At 38.2% G+C, this 27,216-nt stretch overlaps 1 protein-coding gene across 3 annotated transcripts in view; it reads right to left on the bottom strand.

Annotated features, from left to right (window-relative positions):
- EPHA6 (EPH receptor A6) overlaps positions 1–27,216 on the bottom strand; it is a 503,574-nt gene that overhangs the window by 24,326 nt on the left and 452,032 nt on the right. For all 3 annotated transcript variants that reach the window (XM_086477983.1, XM_086477974.1, XM_086477990.1), the window contains one exon: positions 10–159. In XM_086477983.1, the coding sequence (XP_086334109.1) occupies positions 10–159 (150 nt within the window). The remainder of the gene's footprint in view (positions 1–9; positions 160–27,216) is intronic.

The following is a 27,216-nucleotide window of genomic DNA, read 5'->3' on the forward strand; positions in this document are numbered from 1 at the left end:
AGTACTTACATCCTGGTTGGACATCTCCCAGTATGGTCTCTCACCGTAGGACATCACCTCCCACATTACAATCCCATAGCTCCACGCGTCGCTCGCCGAAGAGAACTTCCGGTAAGCTATAGCTTCAGGAGCGGTCCACCTTATGGGGATTTTTCCACCCTGGAAAATATGTTGAAAACTTCTCAGTATGAGAATACGGAATAACACGTGTTTAAAAGAAAAGAAAAAAAAAATATCCTGGATGCTGAGATTCTACATTCTGTCTTCTGTCAATTTGCCTTGTTAATTTGATGCAAGTGGAAAGGAAGAAATACACCTTGTTTAGAATTTGATAAAAATTTGGTTTCATTTCACCAAACCCAGCACTTTGTGAAAACAAAACTCAGTTCGAAGAACAGAAAGCATTTTAGATTATTCATGTTTGTTCAGTCATATAATTAGTCAGAACATGCCTTTTGATTGAAAACATCCCAAGCCTGAAATTCCTAGTACATTGACATTTAAACTCTTTTTCCTTAAATGAAACAGAAGCTTCTATTGCACAATAGAACACCGAAAGCACTTAATACAATTATATAATCAGAAAAGAGACTACAGGCTTTCTCTTATTATTTGTATTTGATAATATATTTTAATTTTTGTGGTGCTCTTTAAATATCCAGGTAAATAGCAAACCAAATGTGTTTCTAAGAGGTGTTTCCTTAGGATATGGAATAGATTCGTTCTTCAGCTTTCAACTTAAAATCCAAGTGCTACCACAAAAAAATTGTAAGAATTCAATCAACAAACCTGACTTACTCTTTACAAGACTACAGGACGCAGAAATTTTCTCTGACATTAGTAATTTAAACCGTTGAATCTCTTATATTCTCCCATAAATAGTTTATGTATGAAAACTACTTTTCCATGTCAGAAAAAAGTATTTCTTCTCCAGATACATTTCTCTTTTCAAAAGTATAAATTTTTATTTTTAAAAGTGTGCATTTATTATCATTCTCCATTTAACACTTTAAATACGTACAGAGAGAGCAGTGTGCTTAAGGTGCCACTAGATGGTAGAAGGAGGCAGTCAGTAGAGCTGAGCTCACTTAGCACTAGTTGCTTTTGACACACAGTAACAGATTCTGCTCAGAACTATAATCATATTTCTGACAGAAACAAAAGAAGAAATAAACTAGAACATCCGTTTGGCAATTGAAGAGAAGCCATGGTTAAAAACAAATATGTAAACTCCTGTTAATTTTCTTTGAATGTATAAAAAATTGTCTGTATCTAGGCCTGATTTCAACTGACTGAGAAGATACTTGTTCTACCAAAAAAGTGTTCAAAAGCAAAGCCCTGTGTCCGGGGTGATGTGCCAGTAAGCTAACTTCTTGTCACTGAGTCTCATCTGCCGATGAAAAATGTGTGGTTAACATTTATGGTTAACATTTAGCCAAGATGTCCTTTATATTCTACATTTTTTGCAGCTTCTTTTTTAAAGCCTTTGCTTGCTTGGTTGTGGTTGAAGTCAGTGACAAACCACTTACTGATTTTAGCAGCAGGTAAGGTAAAGGTAATACTTTATTTCATATTTTTGCCCAAGCACCTCCCCTACCCCCTTATCTTAATCCAGTAACCTGGTGGTCAGATCACTCCTCTGGCATGTAAGAGATGCAAAGGACTTTACGCCTGCTGCCATTTCTGAGCCTGCCCTAGCCAGCTCTCCAGGATGTGATGCTCTCGGTCCGTTCCTGTTACAGCTGTTCCACTTGGAAGCAATTGCAAATGCTTTTGAGTATGAGAATGAAGAAATAGGGTAACAAAAAAGATTTGTGATAAGATATTCTTCAAGAAAAGACCAGCCTAATTTCTTGTCCCTTCCCCAGGAAAAGTTAAACCTTCTAAACAAACTGGATAAGAGCACTTGATCTCATGGTCTGGTTACAACGGCGTTTTGGTGGGATGTGCGAGTCCAAGCTTCCTGAGGCAATGGAAAATTTAGATACTCAGTGCCCCAAATGTACACTACACACTAGGCTGTCCAACCAAGAGGATGTGTCTTCTGAGAAACAGACAGTTTTAGGGTCTAACTGCAGAGTAGAGTTCAAAATATCTCCTCACACCACAGAGTTATGGGCCTTATGGTTTTTACTGGATCGGGTTTAGTCCTTAATTTTTTAAACATTTTATTGCCAAACTTATGTAATTCCATCCTTTAGATCCCTGGCTTCTGCAGATTTTTGGGGACAATTGATATTTTCCTGACCTAAGTCACAGGGTCACGTTAGGCATTTAACTCCTTCTGTGACGTGGACACATGCACTTTTAAAAAGGTAAACAACAGTCATGATGATCCGTATCACAAGAGATGCTGCCCTGACAACTGTAAATGCCCTTCCTCATTAGCAGGATATCACTCCTGGCTGACAAATGATGTAGAAGGTGCGACACTTATTCCCCCTTGAGGCCTTTTGCTTTATGTCCACTCAAGATACTTTCTGGAGTGCCATACCGGTGTTTGAGAGAGGATGCAAAAGAAGAATTCCATGTTTTTTCTTTCCTTGTCACAGATCTCAGAAGATGACAGGAAAAAACGTCTACCTGTTTAGATGGTTGTGTTACTGTAAGAGTGTTTTATCAAGACAAACTGATGAATCAACAAATTTACTCTCAGCCTACATTTCTAATTTGGAAACTTTTATTAATAATTTATTACTGTTTTAATTTTATTGAAAAGTCTTATGTCAATAATTAAATATCTAATTTTAGGGAAAACATAAATCTATACATGCATTTGGATATTTATAGGTTTTGCTTTTAATGTTTATAATATAATATGGATAACATAGTAGGAAAATTATTTTTAAAGTGTATTCTTTTCATAAATCTGATTATGTATTCCCAAATTATAGTAAAAAAAAAAAAAAGAGGTCACACCTCAATCAGCATTTGCAGCTAGGTTTGTGACTATTGGCTAAATATAAATGAGTTTTAACGAATCTGATTAGACTCTACAACTAGTTTCATGACACAGCTTTACTGACTGGTCCCTTCTGGACTGAAACAGTAGTGGCTCATTGAGTGTGAAAATGAGAATGGAGAACAGAGTCTTACAGAATTCAAGGCAGTTCACATTCAAGGGCATGAAATGTGTTCAGTGTTGTAATGTAAAATAAAATTATTTTCTGCTACCTCTAATGACAAAGTGAAGCAAGACCTCTAAAATTTTTACAATTGATTTGTCTTGTGTATGAAGATGTTATATTCATAAAAATGTAAATTTCAATACTTAATTATGTTTGCAGAATAACTTTTTATGCAAAAAAAAGTTGGTTTATTTATTTGAAAGCCATTCAAAAGGCAGAGATTTCAATATGACTACCTTAAGAGATGTATATGACTGAAGAGTAGTAATAGCTCCTCATGCATAATAAAAAAGCACATAAGGTTTGGAATAGCTGAAAATATATTTCCTGTTTCTGATTAAAATAATAAACAGTGATACTGATACTGACATGTCTTTTTACATTTTGATCTAACTAGGAAGATAATAAATGCAATACTTACTGTTTACACAATGCCTCACCTTCAAATTAAGATACTTTATAAATCATCTATGTTTTACTACTGTAGCAATGAAATCTGTTACAGCTCCCTGTATCAGAAAGCCCTCATGCAAGCTCATGTTGCTTTTAGGTTATTCTCTTTTAAGGGGTGGGAGGAAGGGGCAGAATGGGTGTTAGGAACTAAGCTGTGTTTCTGCCTCATCTCATACATTAATAATGATACCAGTGATAAGCTAATTTTATTTTCGCATAGTAAAAGAACACTAATGCTGCTATTCAAATAATTACAATTCAGCCTTTTTTTCTGTATGCTGCCACCTGAATAGTGTCTATCTCCTGATTTTTTTATTGATTGTAGTTTAATAAGCAATTTTACTATGCAGTGTCAAAGAGTCCACTTGCAATTAAAATATTAGGCTTACATTGTTTGGCTTGTAGGACTGTTCAGAGATCAGTCCTTGAAAAGAAATTTACCCTGTCACCCACCCACACCCACACTCACTTTGCCTACAGAGCTAGCAACAATGCAGTTTGCCACACGTGGAAAGACAGAATTGGAACTACATGCTGCAGAATGCCTCATTCTTTACCTCAAGCTATGCATGAGAGAAAGACAGTCTTCCCAAAATGCCATCTCTTCTTTGAGCTTAGAACAAAAAAAGTGCTTATGATCTGTTATGTGAAAAGACAGTTGCCTGGCAAGGCAACTGACAATTGTGTATTGTCCAATGGGCCACAAAGTCTATTCCTTACTCTGTGTTCTTGCCATTTCCCATTTGATTTTTTTTTTTTATTTTGTTAGACGTATTTTTGAAAAGTTTCTTTGATTAAATATTTAAACATATTTTAAAACTCCAGCAGAACAATGTAACTGGCAGCTACAGCCCATTACTCTGCAAAGACCAAGGTCAGGATGCATCAGCAACCTCAAAATGCTTGATGTGAAAAATGACAGAAGGGGCACAGAAACAAAGAAGGAAGCCTTGTTAGATGCCCAGAATTTTTGTCATGCCCTGCTAGCTAGTTAAAGCGAGGTGTGATACCACTCAGGACCTTAGATATAAAACTGAAGGTAAGATATATGAGCTCCTACTGGATGTGCAAAGACAGAGATACACATAAGCATCCAGAAGCAAACACAGTGCATCAGACTCACAGAGTCCCAGAACTAGCAGTGATGTGAAACAATGCCTGTTTCTGTTGAAAAGCCTGCTGTGTATTTTCCTTGAATGACAGACACCGCAGAGAGACTGTCACAGAACTGGTGTCAGTTTTACTAAATGCTGAGGTGCAAACCCATCAGTTCCAGATGCGCAGACATCTAGAACTGTCTATTTCTAGGACAAAAGATACCGAACTATGTGCACCATTAGTCTGATCTGGCACAGCAATTCCTATGCATCTGTCGGGTACTATTCGTTTATGTATGATGTTACTGAATCATGCAATAATTTTCCATGACACAAGTGTAATATCTGTCTTTTTTTCCACCCCAAATGGCAGAAGTGGGGGAAAAAAAAAAAAAAAAAAGAACTTCAGAGGGAAAAGAGGCAAAAGTAATGAGAGAGATTAGTTTTAAATATTGGACACAATTCATCATTCTGTACAAAAGCCTTATGCCACTTTACTGGAGTGATGCTTTTATTTGAGCATATGAATCACATTTTTCATGTGCAAGTTAAAAATAGTTGGATTTAGCATCCTGAAATCATAATTTAGACCTATTCAGTATTATCAACAGTCTTATCTAGTGTCTATTGGAATATCAGAGAAACTACATGGCAAGATAACAAAACTGCTCTGAAAAGGCATTTCAGAATTTGCTCTCATTATGCCCAGTTCCAGTTAGTTGTACCAGTCTCTAATTTACCTCAGAACTGAAACGAACAAACCCCTTGATTTTCAAAAAGATTGGATTTGCTTTTAATCTCTGAGAAAATAGTAATTTTCTTTCAAATATCCTGATTAACAATGCTGCAGTTAAGTACGGGGAACTTGATTTTTTCCCTCTAAGTTAGCTATCCAATTTTTCAGAACAAGTTATTTATGATTTTGAGAATACACCAATTTTAGCGAATATTATGCCCTACAATACATATCTATTTGTGTCTTCATAAAGGAGAGAAGCTCTTGATAGATGGAAAGAATCAGTGCCAAACATATTGGCAGAACTAAACCAGCGAAGATGACATGTCTGTCCAGAGATCATTAGAAACACTTCATGTTAATTAGCATTAACATTAGAGGTATCGCAGGATGCTTCTCCAAAATACTCCACCCAATCTGTCATTTTGTCTTCCTGAAGGTCATCAGTAAGATGAATTGAATAGTGCTATACATAGAAACAAAACCTCCAGAGAGACAGATACATGCTACCCTATCGTCTTTTAGTTCAAAAATTAAAGAATTAAAATATTAGATTACTTTGCTGAAAATTGAGGAGTTATGAAATCAGGAATGCTCTCTAAAACAGCTGGGATTCTCATTAGTAGTAGTAGTAGTAGCATTTCCTTTGAAACAAAACACTTCAACATGCATCCTGTTCTGAGGCATTGATTTTCACTTGGGTTGAAAGATAATAAGAAGTCTGATAAAAAGGCATAGCTTTGACCCTCAAAATCCACATAAGTGAAATGGTAGTGAATATTTCTGACCACTTACATCTGTCCTGCATTCATGTTTTCTTGACAGTGAAATTTAAAGAACTTTATACAATGACAAAGATACAGCAAACTACCAAATACAAGTGGTTGATACCATTGTCTCTTGTTTTTGTAACAAACTAAACTACAGATATCTCTTCTTGTTAGCATGATGCCTTTATCTATAAGATGCTCATTGAAAGACTCAAGGGTTTTAGCCATTTATTTTAAGAACATATATTTCTTTAGTTGTGAAATGAATAAAGTACTTCATTCCAGAATGTAGTTCTTTCATTGCTTTACAGCACAGGCACTAGGGCTGTCAGAAAGCAGCAAGACCAGGGCTGCTCCCTAAGGGTAGGGGAGACAGGAGCGGCCACCACACAGGCTGGGTGATGCCCTTGTGGACAGGGTGCACCCCATAGTGCTTGGGTGGGTGAGCAGGGCAGGGCAGTGATGGTGGCAGTGGGTGCTATCCACAATCCTGTGAGCATCAGGCAAAGGCAAGGTAGCAAGCCAAGGTGAACCCAGCAAATCCAAACAACTTCAGTCCAACAGGGCTGAGGCTGGCCAGCTGCAGTGTCGCTGGAGCAGGGATTGATGGCCCCAGGCTGAGCTGCAACAGGATCCTGGGCCTGTGAGCAGAGGTGGGGGGAAGTCCCAGGGGATGCCAGGCACACCAAGGACTAGTGATGTCCTCAGAGCCCTAGTAAGAACTAGACAATTGTACAAAGACAGATAAACACAAGTATTTTGCAAAACCTCTTTGAGACTGGTCTTTTGAAAGGTAATGGTGAGACTGGTGGGCCAAGGAGTCTCGTAATGGTTTAGAGTGGGACTTCGCATTTCCCTAGGATTAAGAATGCACCAGCGAATTTTACAGTATGGGGTGCTTGGCCCTCAGTAACAGAGAAACTCTTTCCTTTTCTGAAATTAAGTATCAGAACCATGTATCTCTACCAAATCCAGTTTAGAAACTATAGCACTACTTGACAGTAATGATAGGAAAAAATGTCATTTCTCTTGAAACTAATATTTGTGGCAAAGATCTCTTTTCGAGAGCGTCATTTTCAAGCTATCTGCCAGCTGTGTCAGCACAGCTCACATTACAGCCATAACCAATTTCTTGAAAGTTACTCCTACGGAGTCCTTCAATCTGCACATCCAGAGCCTACCCACTTTGCTTACACAAGTAGTCCTGCTGAAGTCAATGGAAAAGGTGAAAAGGATTTGTTCCGAGATGCTTATGTGAAGGATGCCTTACGTTGCATAATTCTGTAACAAAGGAATTTGTACTAGGTCCATTCTTACATCAGAACTGAGTTACTGAATACAAATATTTCTCTAAAACTAAGTAATATGAATACAAAAAGAGATGTTACTAGGAACTATGTTTTCTTAAAAGCATCAACAAAAACTTGTCTGTGAAATGATATCCCTGACTTGCCTTGGGCTTCATGAAGTGTTTATTATTGGATCAAAAGTAAACTGTTACCATGCTCTGCTTGAACACTTCATGTCATTAACTATCATTAACGATTTCACAGCTAGTGATTTCCACATGCATATCTACTTGACATGCATAACAAACAGTTCCCATGTTTAAGTAATCAAGTTGCCTCTGTATGTGCTGCCATAATGCCCAGATCATTCATACTCTGCTTGCTTCACCCCTGAATGCCTACAATAATTCCTTCCACACCATACAATCTGAAGTGGACAATAAAAAATCGGAAGCATATAGAAACTTAAAAATCTAGGACAAAGCGAAATGGATTTAAATACAAAATTAACAGCATATAGGCTATGGTACTGTCTCTGGTATATATTTTTATATTCCATTCTTTGGGATGCTGGTCTAGAGAGAGTGTAGGAACCTAGACACTGAATTCACATACAGCTAGCTTTGAGGTACACTAGATTTTATTGATCTAAGAATTCTTAAAAACTTTATTCTAGAAACGAATCAGAAACATCACAAAAATTGGGCTTCTCTTTTGAGAGTTGCAGTGCCATACAGATGATGATCAGAATTATTATGAGGCTGAGCTACTCTGCAAGTATCATTGCTTTAGTTTTCATCCCAGCTGCATCAGGAAGTGCAGAGGAGAATTAATATCTTAGTAACTGATGAATTAAATGTTCTGCTCACATTTTTGTGAGGTCACGTCTCATTTTATCCTGAAGGAGTTTGCTCGTTATGTAAGTTTTAGTCAATTAATGGATAAGTAGCCGGGCAAAAGGAAATAGGAAACAAACAGTCAGAAAGAAAAGGTCAGTTTTTAGAGTGGTGTCCCCCAGGGACCAATGCTCACGTCCTGCTGGCAGAGTATGTAGAATCTACAATACTGGCTGGACAATGAACAGGTAAAATTGTGCTAGCAATCCAAAGGTATTCATGGTAGTAAAGATGATGATTGACCACAAAAATTTGCCAAAGAATCTTATGATACTGAGTTGCCAAGTGATAAAATGTCACAAAATTCAGTGTCATAGTGATGTGCGCAAAATAAAATGCTCCTAACTTCACATAAAAAATATCAAGATTCCGTACTAAGTTATCACTGCTCAAGACAGATCTTGTGGTTATAACAGAATAGATGGCTCTATAGCATTATCAACTCCATGCTCAAAAGCAGATTAAGGGGAAAAAAGAAATTAAATGATAGAAAATTGTCAGGAAAAGATAAAAGCAATGGCACTGTTGAAACGTAGGATATTCCTGCATATTGCTTACTGATTGCAGTCTTGATCCCCCATCCAAAAAGGATATATTGAAACTAACAGACCTGTAGAAAAAGTCAGGATGGGTCTTCAAAGGTATGGAATAAAGAAACTAGAAAAGGTTGAATATAATGGAGCAGATAATAGGTAGAGAGTATAGAACCAGGATGCATCAAACATAAAGTGGCAAGTAGCAGATTACAAACATCAACCAAAAAAACTTTTTTTTTTTTTTACAAAGAAACATTGCTATGGGATGTTATGGACTCTAAAAATACAAACATCTCCAAAAAGTAACTAAACTTACATAACAAATATTCATGAAATATATTATATATAAAGACCTACCTATGACTTAAAGAAGTCTTTGAGCCACAGACCTCTAAAAGCTCAATAACCAAAACTGAGAATGCACCATTGCATGTGCACTCTTCTTATTATAGTCCTCCTTGGAATTCACTACTTGCTTGCATTTTGGAGACACGCTTCTGAGCTCGCAAGCATTGTGGCTGTCTGAGTTTGATCATTATTCCCTTCCTATGATCTCAGTTCACTTGCAGGTAAAATATAAACACATGGTATAATAGTGCAACTGGAAAAAAGTGGATGATGAACATGTTATCAACATTTTGGGTGAAAGAAAGTTAAAGAAAATTCAAAAGTTAAATTTAAAGGCACCAGAATAGAGGCATTCTTTGTCTTTGACATGAGACAGTATAATTGTAAATGGCTATCTGAAGGATCACTAGACATTTTTTTGTTGTTGTTGATTCTATGACTAAATTTCTGTTCCTCTGTACAGGACTTCAACATTTATAGATATCCTTTATGACTAAACCCTTTGGCAAAAGGAAATAGTTCTGCTGTTAGTAAGTTTTAGCAACAGAAAAGGGACCGAGTACTAAGGAAATAAACCGGCAGACTGTTATCTGTAAAAGTACTATCCTGAGATAGTGGGGGCTGGCTATTGGGCGAGTGCTTGGATGTCTTATTTGCTCCATGGAGGGATGACACTATCTTGTAAAGATTTCAGTCTTATATCTTTCATCGGCAATAAATAATTTCACTTAGGAAAAAAAGGGAATAAAAATATTCCCAGGCTGTTGGGAAGCATGCGAGTTTCATGTCTCTAAGTGAGCCCACACACTGCATAAAAATGTTGTTTATATATTGCAGGGGTGATGGGAGAACAGATGCTGATGAAGGCAAAGCAGCTGAGTCCAGGGCCATGGGTCAAGAAGCATGACAGGGGCCAGGGTGCTGTCAAATACTGGGCACCATCTCCTGCCTTCCCATCTGGGGACAGGGAGGGACAAAGGCGAGGAACAGCTTGCCAAGGCCAGGGTGGGCACTCAGTCTCAGCAGAAAAGAGGACAGTAACAGCCATTTCTCCCGCACTAGGCCAAAACACTCCCATTGCCGCCCTGCTGGTTTTCCAAAGAAATGAAGCGTACGAGCTGCAGCTGCACTGCCAGCATATCTGTCTCTCTCTGCCATTCCCCAGGCTAGGAGCTTTGAACCACTGGAAATTTCAAGAAGTGTGGATGACAGAAAGGTAAAGACAGGAAAGACAACAAAGGCTAGATCAAATCACCTAAACATGGTGTCTACTGTCCCTTTAGGCACTGTCACTTGCTCGCTAGCTGTCATTTTAAGAAAACATAGGTCTCATGTCTGCCAGTCCTCTGCAGAGATCTCAGGTTCCCCAGGACATCTCAGAGGGCACTGGACCTCTACATATAGGCAGCTAATCCCTTCCCAATTTCCCATGTATTTAATGAAAAGCAGTATCTAAGCAAAAGAGAGAGATCACAGCCTTTCTCCTGACCGAACAACAGAACAACTTAGTATGCAGCCGTTCTTCTGGACCAGCCAGCAGCTAGAAGGCAGTGGCTCAGTGGTCTATCAGGCTGCACAATGTTGGGCACAACATTGCAAACCAGGCAACCATTTGGGCTACTGGGGAGATAGGTATAGGGTTGTGGAAGGGGCTTATGAGTAACTTGATATAGTATGAAGCCACAGAGCCATAGGAGGGATCTAAGTTTTACCAGGGGAGTGAAACTGGTGGAGGATGGCAAGAAGCTGGAAGTACTGTGAAGGTGCCAAGGGAAGACTCTGAGAAGGTCAGAAGTTATGTTATTGGGGCTGCAGAAGACAGCCTGAGAACTAGGATAACTGTAGCATGAGAATGCAGTTGATGTATACAAATGGAGCCCTAGGAGACAGGGCTTCATTAATTTGCTTCTTGCGAAATAAATTCTTCCCTACCCTCTGACCAAGGAAGGTATCCTGTTATAGTAGAAGTTACAGCACAGTGTTATCCTACTGTACCTGCCCAAAGCATATCAACCAAAAAATTACAAACAAATGAACACACAAGAGTAGTTTTCAGTCCAAGCTAGGAGCTACTTCACAACAAAGTTTCTATGATATTTCTATTTGGTTTAATGACACACTGGTATTGTCCATAGATCACTGCAGTGTGGCAGCATGCAAATAGTTGAATAATAACAACTGTTTGATGATTAATAGTTAGGCACAGAAGTGTGGTCGAGCCTTCCTGCAGATATACATTCAACTAAATCTCTGTCAGGAGGGTTGGATTAGATGATGTTTTGAGGTCCCTTCCAACCCCTAACATTCTGTGATTCTGTGAACTGTCTGAATAAAGGGCACTGAATGTCAAGTTAGTTTCTGTTTCACTATCATTAGCAGCTTACCAGGACAAAGCTTATGATGGCAGCTCCAGTCATACTAATGGCAATGTAATGGATAGTGTTTATACTAGTGTAATGTCGGTTTACCGGCACTGAGAATCTGCTTCTGACCTTTACAATAGCAACATTTCTTAGTATTACACTTCCTAGACTTTTGTACTTTTCTGTATCTTGATATATTTTAATTTAGGCTATTCATGAATTGTGGCACGGGGATACCTTTTGTCCTAAAAGTTGAATTTATTTCTTGTATTTCCCAGATGGCATAAAGTTTTGAGTAACACCCTATTAGATTATCTTTTTCTGATGATGCATCATACTAAATCATCATCTGACTGATGACAATATAATGGGAATAACATATTAACATAATTTATCATCCCTGTACCTTGCTCAGGGGATATTTTATTTTATCATATAATATATTAGTTGTCACTTCCATGATATATTACAGTAAGATATCATCAGCAGGAAACATTTTGATGAAGTAGTACTTAACAGTAGAGACTATTGTCTAGGGGTAAACAGCCCTCAGGGGTACTTTGTTTAACAGAATAGTGTAATACAAAGGTAAGAAGATACATGGTATAATGAGAGATGTGATTAGTCTCTGACATCAGACTTGCCACTAGTGCTAGACCAGCTGTGGTTTATCTTGGAAGAGTAATTTATATAAATTGCTATGCAGCCTCTAAGCAGTGGTGACTTTTGCATTACCTTCATGAATTCACCAAAAAGCTTCAAAGTAGTTGAAACTCGTTTTGACCTTTTGGAGTTTCACTACAGATAAAAAAAGCGCCAGTGTGTTCATTTCAGTAAAAAAAATCTACCTAGTTCAGAGTAATGAAAAATAAGGAAAATAAGGAGGGTTTGACTTTTTATTTTTTAATTTAGAAACGTCAATTTATCAGATTGGCAAATGACAAATCATTTTTAACCACAAATTCATTAAGAGACAGGCATTTAAATAATTTTTAGCATTCAGGCTTCATGCAAATTAAGCTTATGCATCCATCTAAGTCATAGCAAAACTGGCTAAACTCCTGCCTTTGGGCACAGATGCATGGCAGTCATGTGTTTCCATTGCCAGCTTGCATAATATATGGGTGCAACTTCTGCAGGAAGTCCCTTTTTGTTCTATAACAAAGCATATGCACTGCCTTTTTCTTTCTTTCAATAATCCCCATTACATTTATGTACTGAAAAATGAATATATGCATATATTCTCTCATATACATATATATATGAAATGGATTTCCACAGCTCTTCTGGTGGACAGTGAAGCAATATGCATTCCAACAGGCAGCTCTAGCACAGCTGTGCCTGCAGCATCTGAAGGTAAACTTTCAGATAATAGCACTGGGGAAGAGACAGTAAATCAAAAGCATTCAGCAGAACTTAACAACATTTTAGGAAAAAGTATTTTTCTCCTCTGTCTATAGATAGTGGACAATTTACTCCTTTGCTCCACTTGAGTTCTGGATTATGACCTTGTATACTTCAGGAAATTTAAGCCAACTGGTTTGGATATCAATGAAGTATGAAGTTACGGAATACTAATGCATGGTTTTGATTCCTTATTTTTAAGATCTCTTGTGTAAAGTGCTAAATTTCAAGCCTATCTTAAAACCCAGAAATTCATATCACTTCAAGAGACAGATTGCTAGTCAAAATACCAACTAGTTTCATAGTCACAACAAAGTGGGGTATATTTTATGGCACATACGTCACTGCATTGCTTGTTTTCGTGTAGACTGGAAAATTTCTGGAGTGTCCGGACTCATGATCATTCTCAGTAATTCCCAACAACTCACAGGATCTCTTTAGTTCCAGTGAAAGAACCAAAGAAAGAACCTGAGTCTTGCAAAGGATGGGTATCATAGTTACACCTGATAAAAACAGCAGTATCAAGATGAAAAACTTGGAAAACTCAGTGTTCAGTGATTTAACACCACGAAAACCAACACTGTAAAGAAGCCACCATCCCTTATTAGCAATTTCCAGAGCACGTTGAATTATTCCAGGTACAAGAAAGCTCACTAATTACAACCACAAGAATGTGCTGTGGGAAATTGATCTAGATGAGCCATCTATCCTGCTTAACAAATTTCCACACCTCCTGACATGCTCTGAAACTTCCCCCATGACTAGGGCTTTGATATCTCCACAGCATGTATTCTTATGACTAATGAAAAGTAGATTAGGCTGCACTTACGGCATAACTCAACCTAACTTAAAAAAAACTCAAAGCAACACCCTCCATCCCCAATCACACAATCACCTATAACATAAAAATCAATTAAAAGGAAAAATCAGACGTGCAAATGCACTATTTGCTTCCTGGGATAAGATGTAATATTCAGAAAGGAAGCCCTTCACTGTCTTTCTGTGCTGCACCCCACAGGATACCCACCCAAAAATGTCGTCTTTCTCTTGGTCGTCACTTATGTTGAGTCCACGTACTTCAGTTGTTCACTGGGCCCTCACATTTTATTACCTCAAATGTTTTTCTCTTCACATCCATGCCTCTGTTTTGTTATGATGTGATCTTTAATTAGGGAACTTTGCTGTTTCTAAAATATAAGTGGGTGCTAGAGATCTTTGGCCTTTAAATGTATCTACTACTGCTTCTGCTGATTTATCTTGGCTGAAAAAAGTACATCTCCAGACTTAATCTGTCTGGGGTCATGGGATTCATTCTGACATCTTTACCTCTTGTTCCATGGTTTTAGACCTTATTCTTAGTGGCAGTACCTCACTCTCTTCTATTCTTTTCACTTTCTTGGTTTACAGAAGAGATGCGATTGCAGCTAGCTTTCTAGCAATCCCCATGCGAATAGATGTTCCTTTGCTTTCCCCAAACTCTCTTTTTCTGAAGCTCGTGTTTTCCACTCCAGGTTCCCTTTGGGATGCTGGAGTGATCACAATCGCTGTCTAAATGAAGTTATTGATGGCATGTTCTTGGTCTTTCTAGCCCTCCCTCCCCATTTCATCTACAGTTTGGAACTCGAATAAACAAACAAAAAAACCCCAAGAATCGGGCAAAAATGAGTCTTCAACTTCTCACAGGTGTATAGAATTAATCGAAGCAATGGACTGATCATTTTTTTCATGTGTATTGCTTTTCACTTCATCATGTGCTTCATCACAAAAGATTTTCTTGTTTGAAGATTCCTTTGTAGTTTTGCCTATTGTCACAAGATGTCCTTTTTCTTATAAACGAGGTAGTTAGAAGTATTTATACTTGTCCTCCATGAAAAAATTCTGACTCAAATATTCCAAGAGTCGGTTCTTCTCAAACAAGGATAACAGTAAAATCACACGTGTTGACAAATGAGATGTTACCAGTTTGTGAAGCCCAGCCTGTGTGTCTGCTGTAATTAGATTTGTACACACAAATTGGAGAATGCATTGTTGCTATTCCTTTTAACAGGATAGATCTTCTGAGCAGAACTTTTAAAGCTTTTATTTTAATGAGTCTTCAGTATGTGACATCAATCTTCACATGATTTTGTGTTACACTTTTTTACTGCATAGATTATCAAAGAATGTCACTTGATGTGTAGCTGGCTAATACGAATACCTTTTACTATTGGTTACAAACCTACTTTTACTTATATTTATCTCGGTGGAAGCACTGAAAATACCTTTTACTAATGGTTACAAACAAGTCTGTGCAAAAAGCCCAGGACAATACAGTACACCACAGGCAGAAATCTAAAAGCAAAACCTCAAAACAATGTTAAAAAGCCCCAGTATTATGTTGCATTTGTGGTATATGGTATGGTGTTATGTTGCCCCCGTAACAATTTCAAACTTTAATTTCAAATCTTTATGTTTCCATGTTTAAATTGTGACAGCACTATTGCATTATTCATGTAGAAAGTGAAGTGAAAAAATGTGGCAGCAAGAGGCTTTTTTTTTGCTTTTATCTGTACACCTCAATACACAAGAATTTCAACACCAGTGCAGTAAACAGAGGACTAGAAACAGGTAACTTGGCACAGAGAAGATACAGCTTGTTGCATTGCAGTCTGCAACTATGAGGAGGTCATGGGAATCAATCACATAATAGCTTGACTTCGCAACACCTGGTCAAAAGGCAAGGCTGAACTGACAGTTGGATGCACTTCAAAAAAAAATAAGCAGCAAACACATTACTTGGCCAACTGTTTTGTAATGGAAAGAGGCTTCCAGAGGAGGCAGCCAAAGGAACCTTGTCTAAATGTGCTGTCAAGAAGCATGTAGGGCTTGCTGCCTTTGCCCTGGGGTACCACACTGGCACTGGTAGGGATACTAAATAAAAAAGAAAAACAAAACAAAACAAAACAACCAACCACATGCAGAAGGACAAAAACTATCCCAAGAAAGAGCCTCTGCCCTCTTACAATCCAGAAACTGGCAGGAACCGATGACTCCTTGGGACACAACATGCACTTGGAAAGAAGCTGTCCGTGAGTCTAATATTCTCATTTGTGTATCTTATCTGTGAAGGAAAGTACATTTTGCTAAAATGTAACATCTACAGCAGTGAGACAGGGTTTCTGATGTGACTGGATATTGAGGGCATAGAAATAATTATAGGTCATTTAATGGCAGATGGATGGAGCAGCAGACTTTAAAAAGGTATGACACCAGTGTCAAACAGGCTTCTGCTGTCTTCTCCAAGACTTACATTGTAATGGACCTTCCCACAGAAAAAATATCTTGTCAAGAAAGCAAATATAATATTGTTATCTCAAATATAATAAAATATGTATCAAAATGAGTAGGTTCCTATAACTGAACCTATAATATACTTTTAATAAGGGCTTGAGCTCTGCCTTCAGGTATAACCTGAGAAAAAGCACAGCTGAAGAAAGATATAGGGCTTCACTGTTGTACTCTAAGCATTTTCTTAGACATTCAGTCAGGAGAAGGGGTAATAATAGGTATTTTTAGAACACGATACAGGAAAAAGGCAACAAACACATATGACAGATATTTTGTTTTTTTTTTTTTTTTTTTTTTTTTTTTTTTTTTTTTTATTTGTTTTTGTTTAGAATTGTTTCTTGTGTCAAAGTGAGGTGAAAGCCCTGGGAGAGGTTCCATGCTACCTACAGTTTTACTTCCAATGGAGGCCTTTGCTTGGAGTGCTACTGTCTCTGCTCAGGGAGAGACATGTTGGAAGAAGGTAAGATGTGGCAAGCAAGAGACAGCCTTGGGAAGTTCATGCTGAGCTGGAAAACTGTGTGCCGAGAAGCAGGAAGCCAAACCTCAGAGAGGAAAGGAAGAGCTTTCTAGAGATGAGAAAGGGTTGGTACAATTCATAAAGTCATTGACTAAGCCTAATCTGCAACCAAAATCTACACATTTGCCTATAGTTCAGGCTGACTCAGTGTCCTGACACAAAGTTTCTCTCCCCAATTACTGATAGGGACTTAAAGGTAAGACCCTGAGAGGGGGAAAATCCAAAAGAACTGCTGATGTTAAAATATTTAACCACAGAAACACTGTATCCTCTGCATGTCAAGTTACACTACAGATGATTCTGTCACGTACACAAAGCAATGCAGTATTTCTATTCTGTGCAGGATGGTTAACGCCAAAAATATATACAACCCTCCCCCCATTATCCTTTTCTAATTAAGAAGCAGATGTTACTTATAGTTTTATTTCTGATGGAGGCAAAATGTTCTATATGCAATAGGAAAGCAGCAAACAGCTATCAAAACCTCAACAAATTAGTAAAGCTATGGATCCCAGTATATTTCTTTCAAGAGTAGTGTAGCAGATCTGCAAAATAATTTATAAGCATGACAGTTTCATGAACCTTTGGCAGCTCCCATTTAGAAAAGACTTTGAAAAGAAAGTCTGCACACACAGCATGCATTAATTTCATTGAATAATTTACAGTGTATTGTGGCATGGGTTCTGCCCCCCCCCCCCCCCCCCCTTTATTCTATGATCTGACAAATTTGAGAAGAAATACTATGCAATTAAATATATTCATTTTGTCAGTCACAGCTGTTAGGTGTATCTCTCTATTTGCTCTCTTTTTCCTATACCTCCTCTTATTGTAACATTGCTGTATCATGAACAAAGGCAATTTGACCAAGAGACTAAAGGGATCCTAGAAAGTTTTTCAGTCTTTCTGATTAAAAAAACCCTAGTCCAGGAAATTTAGTGCGTATAACAAATATTCCACTTACATGGTATAAAGTGTACCTTCTTTTTAGCTGGAAATACCCAGCATTAGCACATCTACAACACAAAGCAACATAGTGCAGAGATGGGCTCTTGAGAAGCAGGTAGGCTAGCCCATGTGGCATGCCTCACTGCTGGGACAGTACTACAGAAACATAAGCAGAAATGCTACTGACTTTCTATAGTGCAAGCTACAAGAGAGGCCCAAGAGCTTTTCACATTAGCGCATGGAATATAGTCCCAGTTTAACAAGGCAATTCAGCACCAATCTATCTGATCCTAAAGCCAAGGGAAACTGGTACTCCTGCTTCCATTGTTATCCAGAACAGCTTGCTAAAGTAATATTTTTTTACATTACATAATAAACTGAAAATTCTGTAAAAGAAAATGTTAAGGCTATATAGTCAAACACTCAAAAATTAATAAAAGACAGAATTAAATGGATAGTTACACAATGGTAATAATAAATACTGTAATAGGATTCCTTGACATGCCTAGATGCTTTGAAGTCTGTTGACTTCCTCTCCTGTTACAACTGCAAGTTTAGAAATAACTAAATAACTTAGTAAAATGCAGACCAGAGGTCAAGGACAACAGAAAGGGCTTCTTCAACTACATTGCAGACAAAATTAACACTAGAGGCAATGTAGGTCCACTGTTGAATGAGGCGGGTGCCCAGGTGACAGAGGATACAAAGAAGGCGGAGTTACTGAATGCCTTCTTCGCCTCTCTCTGTACTGCTGGAGACTGTCCTCAGGAGCCCCAGACTCCTGAGGCCCCAGAGGAAGTCAGGATAAAGGAGGAGTTTGACTTGGTCGATGAGGACTGGGTTAGGGATCAATTAAACAATCTGGACATACATAAATCCATGGGCCCTGATGGGATGCACCTGTGGGTACTGAGGGAGCTGGTGGAAGTCATTGCTAGACCATTCTCCATCATCTTTGGTAAGTCAGCGGGAACAGGTGAGGTGCGTGAGGACTGGAGGAAAGCAAAGGTCACTCCAGTTTTTAAAAGGGCAAGAAGGAGGACCTGAGTAACTACAGACCAGTCAGCCTCACCTCCATCCCTGGAAAAGTGATGGAACAACTTATCCTCAGTGCTGTCTCGAGGCATATCAAGGATAAGAGGATCACTAGGAGCAGTCAACATGGCTTCACCAAGGGGAAGTCATGTTTGACCAACCTGACAGCCTTTTATGAAGACATAACCAGGTGGATAGATGATGGTAGTGCAGTGGACATGGTTTATCTTGATTTCAGTAAAGCATTTGACACCATCTCCCACAGCACCCCCACAGCTAAACTGAGGAAGTGTGGTCTAGATGATCGGATAGTGAGGTGAATTGTGAATTGGTTGAAGGAAAGAAGTCAGAGAGTTGTGGTCAATGGGACAGAGTCTCGCTGGAGGCCTGTATCTAGCAGAGTCTCTCAGGGATTGGCACTGGGACCAGTATTATTCAATATATTCATCAATGACCTGGATGAGGGAACAGAGTGCACCCTCATCATCCTTGCTGATGACACAAAACTGGGGAGAGTGGCTGACACACCAGAAGGCTGGGCTGCCATTCAGAGAGACCTGGACAGGCTGGAGAGCTGGGCAGGGAAATTTTATGAAATACAAGGGTAGGTGTAGAGTCCTGCAACCCCATGTGCCAGTATAGGTTGGGGACTGAGCTGTTAGAGAGTAGCATAGGGGAAAGGGACTCTGGGGTCCTGGTGGACAGCAGGATGACCATGATCCAGCAATGTGTCCTTGTGGCCAAGGCGGCCAATGGCATCCTGGGGTGTATTAGAAGGGGTGTGGTCAGTAGGTCAACAGAGGTTCTTCTCCTCCTCTACTCTGCCCTGGTGAGACCCCATCTGGAATACTGTGCCCAGTTCTGGGCCCCTCTGTTCAAGAAGGACAGGGAACTGCTTGGAAGAGTCCAACACAGAGCCACAAAGATGATTAAGGGAGTGGAACATCCCCCTTCTGATGAAAGGCTGAGGGAGCTGGGTCTCTTTAGCTTGGGGAAGAGCAGACTGAGGGGTGACCTCATCAATGTTTATAAATACATAAAAGGTGAGTGTCAGGATGATGGAGCCAGGCTCTTCTTGGTGATGGCCAATGACAGGACAAGGGGCAACGGGTGCAAGCTGGAACACAGGAAGTTCCACATTAACATAAGGAAAAACTTTTTCACTGTGAGGGTGACAGAGCACTGGAACAGGCTGCCCAGAGAGTTTTGGAGTCTCCTTCTCTGGAGACATTCAAAACCCGCCTGGATACATTCCTGTGTGACCTACTCTAGGTGGTCCTGCTCTGGCAGGGGGGTTGGACTTTATGATCTTTTGAGGTCCTTTCCAACCCCTAACATTCTGTGATTGTGATATATTCTTTTCATTTAGAATAATAAGATTTAAGTAGTCGTTAGTCAGGAGAGATACACACAGGCTCTCTCCACTTCTGGGAGTATGTTTCCATTCATAATAGACATCTGCACATTTGAAAAGTAAGCATCACAAGTAAACTATAGCTCCAGCACAGGAGCTGTTAACTTTTAAAACACATTTGAATTACTTCAACTCCTGTAATGAACTACTAAACTTATAAGGAAATGTTTAGTCAGAAAGCTATGCCTGAGAAAATTATACCAAAATTAGACCAAAGGAACATAGACCAAATTAAACTTTATATTGAGAACATTTAAAGCTGTACTTGAACATATTATTTGGCAACTTGAATTAATTATACTAGTTTATTAGAGAAAAGGCTGAAGAGAGTCTCTTCAGGCTACTTTCATGGAGATAATGATGTCAATAATTTGCTGAAAAATTAAATTATCAATTCAGAGAAACTTATTTTAAATAAGTACATCAAGTATAATATAAAAATGTGGTTAAACTGATTGTGCAATGTTTATTCTTTAATACATAATCAAACCAGGACCCGACTGCTGGATATTCCATGCTTCTCCAGGACAAAATGACTATGAACAGAGAATGTCTGCCTAAGCATTTAATCAATAGTACTGCTCCTGTAATTTTGAGAGAATATCTGCACTGAAAAGTCTCTCTGTGTTTAAGAATAAAATAAATTAAGCATAACCATGACATTCATAAAGAGGCTGAAATAAGAGGAATGGCTAAGGCTGGTGGCTGAATTGCAGGAGCTGGGCATAAAATGAAAATTAGAGTTTACTCTATATGTTATTAAGATGAATTTAAAGGGAGTCTGGGTAAAGAGAGGTAAATATTTTGTAATTGTCACAACACTGTTACCAGCTTTCTTATCTTGGAGAAATGGACCTGATATGTTTCTCAGGCTACAACTGACTGTTCACCAAATAATCTTCATTGGCAATGAGTACTACAGTAGGAGAAAGAGCCTACATACTCAAGCTAACTGTTCATGTTGAGTAAGAGCTTATCCATGACAAGAAGTATTTATCTCAGTGGAAGCACTGAAGATTTGGGAGCTATTCAGCCTGAGTAAGGATACAAAAGCTTCTAAAGAGAAGTGCAACACATTTATCATGATATTTACCCCAGAGCTTTTTTTAAAGTAAAGAGAAGGGTGACTGCATTTTTATTCAAAAGGATTTGCATTAAAACCTCAGATGTGGATCTTCACAAGGGAATTTAAATGGACTACTCTACGGAAAAAGTGTCATAGTTCCAGTTAGAGGGTCTGATATAAAACAAGATACAATGAAAAAAGAAAATAAAGGGAGCAATAATAGGTAAAGCATTGAGAGTGAAGATGGAGGCAGCTAGAAATTAGAGTAGAAATGAAAGCACAGTTAGTGGCATGCTGTTATGGGAGAGGATGACAAGTCTCAACTTGAAGTGTTCTTCAGCTAATTTTAGAAAAAAAAAAGTAAAATCAAGGCAGTAAGCATGGCCACATTACTAAGAAGAAAACTAGCTCCTCTGTGTGATTTCAAGTCTTTATATGCCCTTCTTTATTTCCAAATACTGCACATGTCTTAGTGAGGTCAATTAAGCATGTTCATCTAATGGCTTCCTTGCAAAGAAAACTTATTTTAAGAAAGCACTGAAATTTCTGAGTTTATTAATGACTCAATTTGCCTTATCTATTCCTTCAAAAAAACTTTCTTTGCTGGCTTAACCCTCATTGAATGGATTTCTAACATTTGAACTGTGACTCAAAAGCCTTGTATGGAGTAGGCAGTGATACAAACCTATGAAACTTTATAGGAGAGAACAAAAAGCCACGAGATTTAAGATAAAAGGTTCATTCCCCTCCCCCCTGCCTCCAAAATAACTGAAAGCAAAAAACTGAAGTTCTAGAGTAGAAAGAAGGGGAACAAGGAATCTAGAATATATATTAAAACCCCCCACATTTACTTTTCATGCAATAATATACAGAATTAGTGCATCTAGATTTTGGAATTACATTAAATATAATAAATACACTTAAAACTTTTTTTAATATTCTGACACTGAGTATATGCTTAATGCCAGGAGACAGAAGATTCTACCATCTTAAGCTGAAGATGATACAGCCACAGTGGGGCAGTCAAGGACAAGACGTGATCTACTTCTAGAACACTTCCAAAATGCAAGGAACAGATCAAATATTTTAGATGCTAAGGGCAAAATTCCCACGGTGCTTAGTCAGGCAAAACTCCTGTTGAAGCCAATGGGAGTTTTGCCTGAATATGTACTGATCACAGACTATGATGTTTGACCCAGATTTATCCATCTCATACAAATCCAGGTCTAACTTGTTTTTAAGACAGACAACCACTATGCTGCAACATTGCTGCAGCATTCTGTTTAAAGGAAACCACAGTAACAGTAAGCCATGAATCATCCCCTGCACCTTCCGTGTATATAATGAAGGGAAGAACTCACAGCTGGGAAAGGAGCTGCTATCTGGAAAATCTGCCAGAGACCAGGACTAAAAAAGAATGTTTACCATTGCAAAGTTTTTGAAATCTGATAAATACAGAAAAGTGTGCAAATGAGATTCCCAAGGGCTTGTGTGTGACAAAATAATCTGTCTTTCATTTTTGTAAGAAAACAGACAATAATGAATAATTCCTTTCTATAGTTATCCTTCTGATTTAGGGCAAACAGCAATTCCTACACTGTCAGCAGAAATTCCTCTCGTAGATTTCACTGGGGATTAATTTAGGTGAATAACTAGGTCAGTCTTGTTCCTAAGTCAACATTTCTGTTACAAAAATATGAAAGTAGACTAAGTTTAACGTAATATCTTGCTTCAGAAACTTCCTGTCGTAATTACAGAATCCCATTTACAACAACTTTGATATCACATACAGGTGAAATATTGGAATTAGTATGAAAGTGAGCAGAAAAATTCATAAGCATGTGAGATGTGCATCATTTTGGTTTCCTTCTAGCTGAAGTGAATATCAAAACCCTGACATCAGCAGCAGTTGGATCAGAGGATCTCCCTGAAGGACGAGGGGGAGATGGTAGAACATGAGTACTGCACATCATAACACAAATGCTGAAATCATAACAAGCTAAAACTCCACCCTTTCACATTTAGCTGGGTCCACCCTTTGCAAGATTCCTTTATATAAAGAGCAACAGTTAAACAATGTGAAAAGATATTTCTTTTTTATGAGAGCTCTTCCATCATTAATGTGTCCTAAACCTTCCGAACTGTGCAATATTACTCAGAGAAGTGAATAGTTGTACTATTCAGCCAGTAATAGCTTGATACTATCTTTGACTGTGAAATTAAACTTAAGATTTTAAAAGGGCAGGTCCTAGAAAATGAAAAGCCTACAACTTCTATCAAGTGTCAGTCAAGGACCTTGTAATCTTACAAAGTATGCTAAAACTCACAAAGTTCAGCCAGCTCCAAATTTCGCCACCAGATATGAAAGACTAGTGTCACTTGCTTTGCCCCTGTTAAATTTTCAGGTGAGGCAGTGAGGTGCCGTAGGAACAAGAACATACAATTGATTCTCTTTGATGAATACAGCTATGGAGAAGGTGACTCATACTCCAGAAGACCACAGCTCAGAAAACTACTGCACCTGAGATTCTCCTCAGAGTGTTCTGCATCCAAAGCTATTCTCCTCATCCATTTTAATAAATTTGTATAGACTGGATTTCAGCATTTCCATGACACTGATATGTTTCCCACAGATGCCCCTACTTCCTCTATTTATGGATGACTATCTTAAGCAAACATTAGGTTATAAGTAAATCAAAACTATACTATCTCTCCTTACTTTCAGAAGTGTCAGGTTTTCTTCCCTCCTTTGTATTCCTGCCAGCCCTCTGCTCCCTTCTCTCCTGATTTCTTGGTTGACTCCTTTTGATGACATTATATATTAACACTGATCCTTATTCAAAAAAATAAAACCCAAACCAAAACACCAAAAAAGTCCTTCCATAAGCAAAGGAAGAAAAGAAATCTTGGTTTTCTGCAGATTTGTGCCTTGAAGATTGGATGTCAGAATTCCAGGCTAAAAAATCAGTTAGGGTCAAGTCCTTGCTAAATTAACAGATTTAATTCCTATTTTCTATTTTACCATTTGTTTTCATGAAATTGAGAACATAGTGTCTCTGAATGTAATGCCTCTTTCTAATTTGATAAATTTGAAATTGATAAAAGTCATTAGGAAACGTAGGACTAGCCAGTTGTGTGCAAATACAGTGTAGGATAATTCCACAGGAACCAGACCAAAAAAACCCAACAAATACCCACCAGAAAAAACACCAAACAGGTGCATCCAACTTTTGGATCTTCAGCACACAGGAGTTCCCAATTCTAAAAATAAGACTGCATCATGGTCTAGCAGTTTGGCCAAGAATTTTTGGTCCCTCCCAGTATCATAGTTGTTTGCTCTCTTGTTGACATAGCATGCTCAATGCAAAACAGAAGACAAGAGGGGAAAATTGAGACAGAAACATAAGTGATCTCCTCTCGCATCTGAAGACACAGTTATGAGCTTCCTCCTTCTCAAGGCTCCTTCCCTGTGAGCTTTGAAATATGCACCTCACTGTGCCTGAAAAACTGACTGCTTTCAAATAACCAAGTCTAACAGGTGGGGGTTTTTTGTTTTAAATTACTCTTATATGGGACTAGAGTCAGGAATTCATTTGACTACATTCAACAGACATAATACAAATAAATTACATCCTACTGTGGAATACATCAAGATTTAGCTATGAAGCGTTACAAAAGCCTGGTGAAGCCAACTGCTTCAAGTTTTCAATCCAGAAGTTTTATATGGCTATATGCAGAGAAGTTAGTTTTTACAGCAGTATTTAATGTGGACCATAAATTCCCATGGAGAGCAATGAAAAAAAATCATCCAGATTTTATTTAGCTGTTAGGTGGAAGGGTTAGTTGCAGTGCACCTGTTTGGATCACTGGAGCTGAATGGTTTTCTTTTCCCAATGAAATGCCTACCTCTGACTTCAACAGCACACAGTAAACAGATTTAGTTTAACCTGTCTTTGAAAGGTACCAATAATTTTGAATGACAAAAAACCCAAACACACATACGACTAAGCTATATTCTTTTTCTAAGCTTTCAGGAAGTTGTTCCTTTAGTTCTTTATATCAGAATACAATAACCTACAGTAATTACTGTCAGCTGACATGCTACTGAAAGCAACAGCTCTGACCTTAATGGACTGAGTTTAAACTCATTAAACAGTGTATCGGGAGCTGTGCATACTGCAGGTATGTTCCAAAGTATTTAACACAGTAAAGTTATTTTGATATCTGCACCTTGGCCAGTATGTTGAATATTAAAATACTAAGTAAACTGTGGTCCATTATTAGCAATAGCCTAACAAAAGAGGTGTTCATGATTATTTTCATTCACATAACTAGCAACAAGCAATAACTTTGATTTTATGTCAGTACATTTTTAATCTTAAGTGCAGATAGTATTGTTCTAAGTGAATGAAGATATAGCTAAAAACGTATAAGCATTTTCTGCATGCTTACAATAGCTGCAATTATAGTTTGAAAATGGCAATTCTTATTAAAAATAAATTATAAATGCATACAATCAAGTCCATATGCAGTGAAAAACAAGCTGTGTTTGAAATTAGATTAATATTCTGATAATTGTTAGCTTTAAAATAGTATCAGCAGTATAAGGAATTAATAAAATGCTATGACTGCTTATATATATAGTGCATGTATACAAATATATATTAGTATACTGCTTCACTTTATTGGACTTGGTTTCCAAGTAGAGTAATGTGCACAGAATTTTCCAGGGTTCTTATGTCCAGCTGAGAGGGCAATAACTTTGGTGCCTTGGTCATTTTGTAGTCTTTCTGAAAACATCACCTGTAGCTTTCTGAGATTCATAGTCTTCATTTAACTGTTACTTCAGAAATGATTTGCAAGTGCATTGGCTTTTTCCCCCCTCCTCTGCCCTTGCATAGCTATTGAAGATTTGCTCAGAGAAGTAGCATTGCCTATTTGTATGGGTTCAGTACCAGTAAGTTTTGAATCTTATACAAAAGCCAGACTTAACACTCATGACTGAGATAACTGTTGGGGGGGGGTGGGGTGGGGGGTGGGTGGTGGGGAGGGAAGAGCCCCTTTTCCCCACTAGCTATATAACCACAAGTAAGCAACAATCATTTTTTCCCAAATCACTTTCTTGATGTTCTACCAGTTAATAAGACAAGCCTTGGTGATGTTAGAACCAGTCAGTGCTTTGACATACTTGATGAATAATCCTTCATTTAGGCCATAACAGAAGTAAAGCATATTTATAATTGTCGTCTTGGGCAATGAAGGGTATTATTTAAGCCCTGCAGGGAAATTGACCCTGTCTCTGCCTTCCCCAAAGTACTAATCAGATCATTAGGTCACCAGAAGCAATGGCAATTATAGCTCTGAAAATAAAGAGGATATTTGTTACATTTAAACATTTCAAAATGTAGGTTGTCTGGAGAAAAAAAAGCAGCTTTATGCAGACATTTAATGACAACTTTTTTAGAAATAAAGAGAGACATCAGCAGGCTATTAAATACCCTGAAGACAACAGTATGGTCACAAACAGCCACCTTTTGAAGTATGGCAGCTCCAGAGGCTTCCCAGCTTATCCACGTTTCCTTTCTAAATGGCAGTCTGTCTTTATAGTCATACTACTTTTGCATTCCCTACCAGCAGGGACTCAGTGATGCTGTGACAAGCTACACAGAAGATTAACAACAAAATGGGTCTGCTAAGAGTCTCTTCCCTTTGCACAGGTAGGATGTTGTATAGCTGCTTCATGTCTTTGGCTGGCCGCATACACACCAAACACCTGCACACTTCAAACCCATTAAACAAATCAGTATCTCCTGGTTATGAAACTTGCATTTTCCAAAGAGACAATTGTACATTATGTGATTAAACTACAAATTAGTATTTTTTTTTACAGGA

The sequence above is a fragment of the Leptosomus discolor genome, chromosome 1 (assembly GCF_034619465.1).
Source record: "Leptosomus discolor isolate bLepDis1 chromosome 1, bLepDis1.hap2, whole genome shotgun sequence".
Lineage (NCBI taxonomy): Eukaryota > Metazoa > Chordata > Aves > Leptosomiformes > Leptosomidae > Leptosomus > Leptosomus discolor.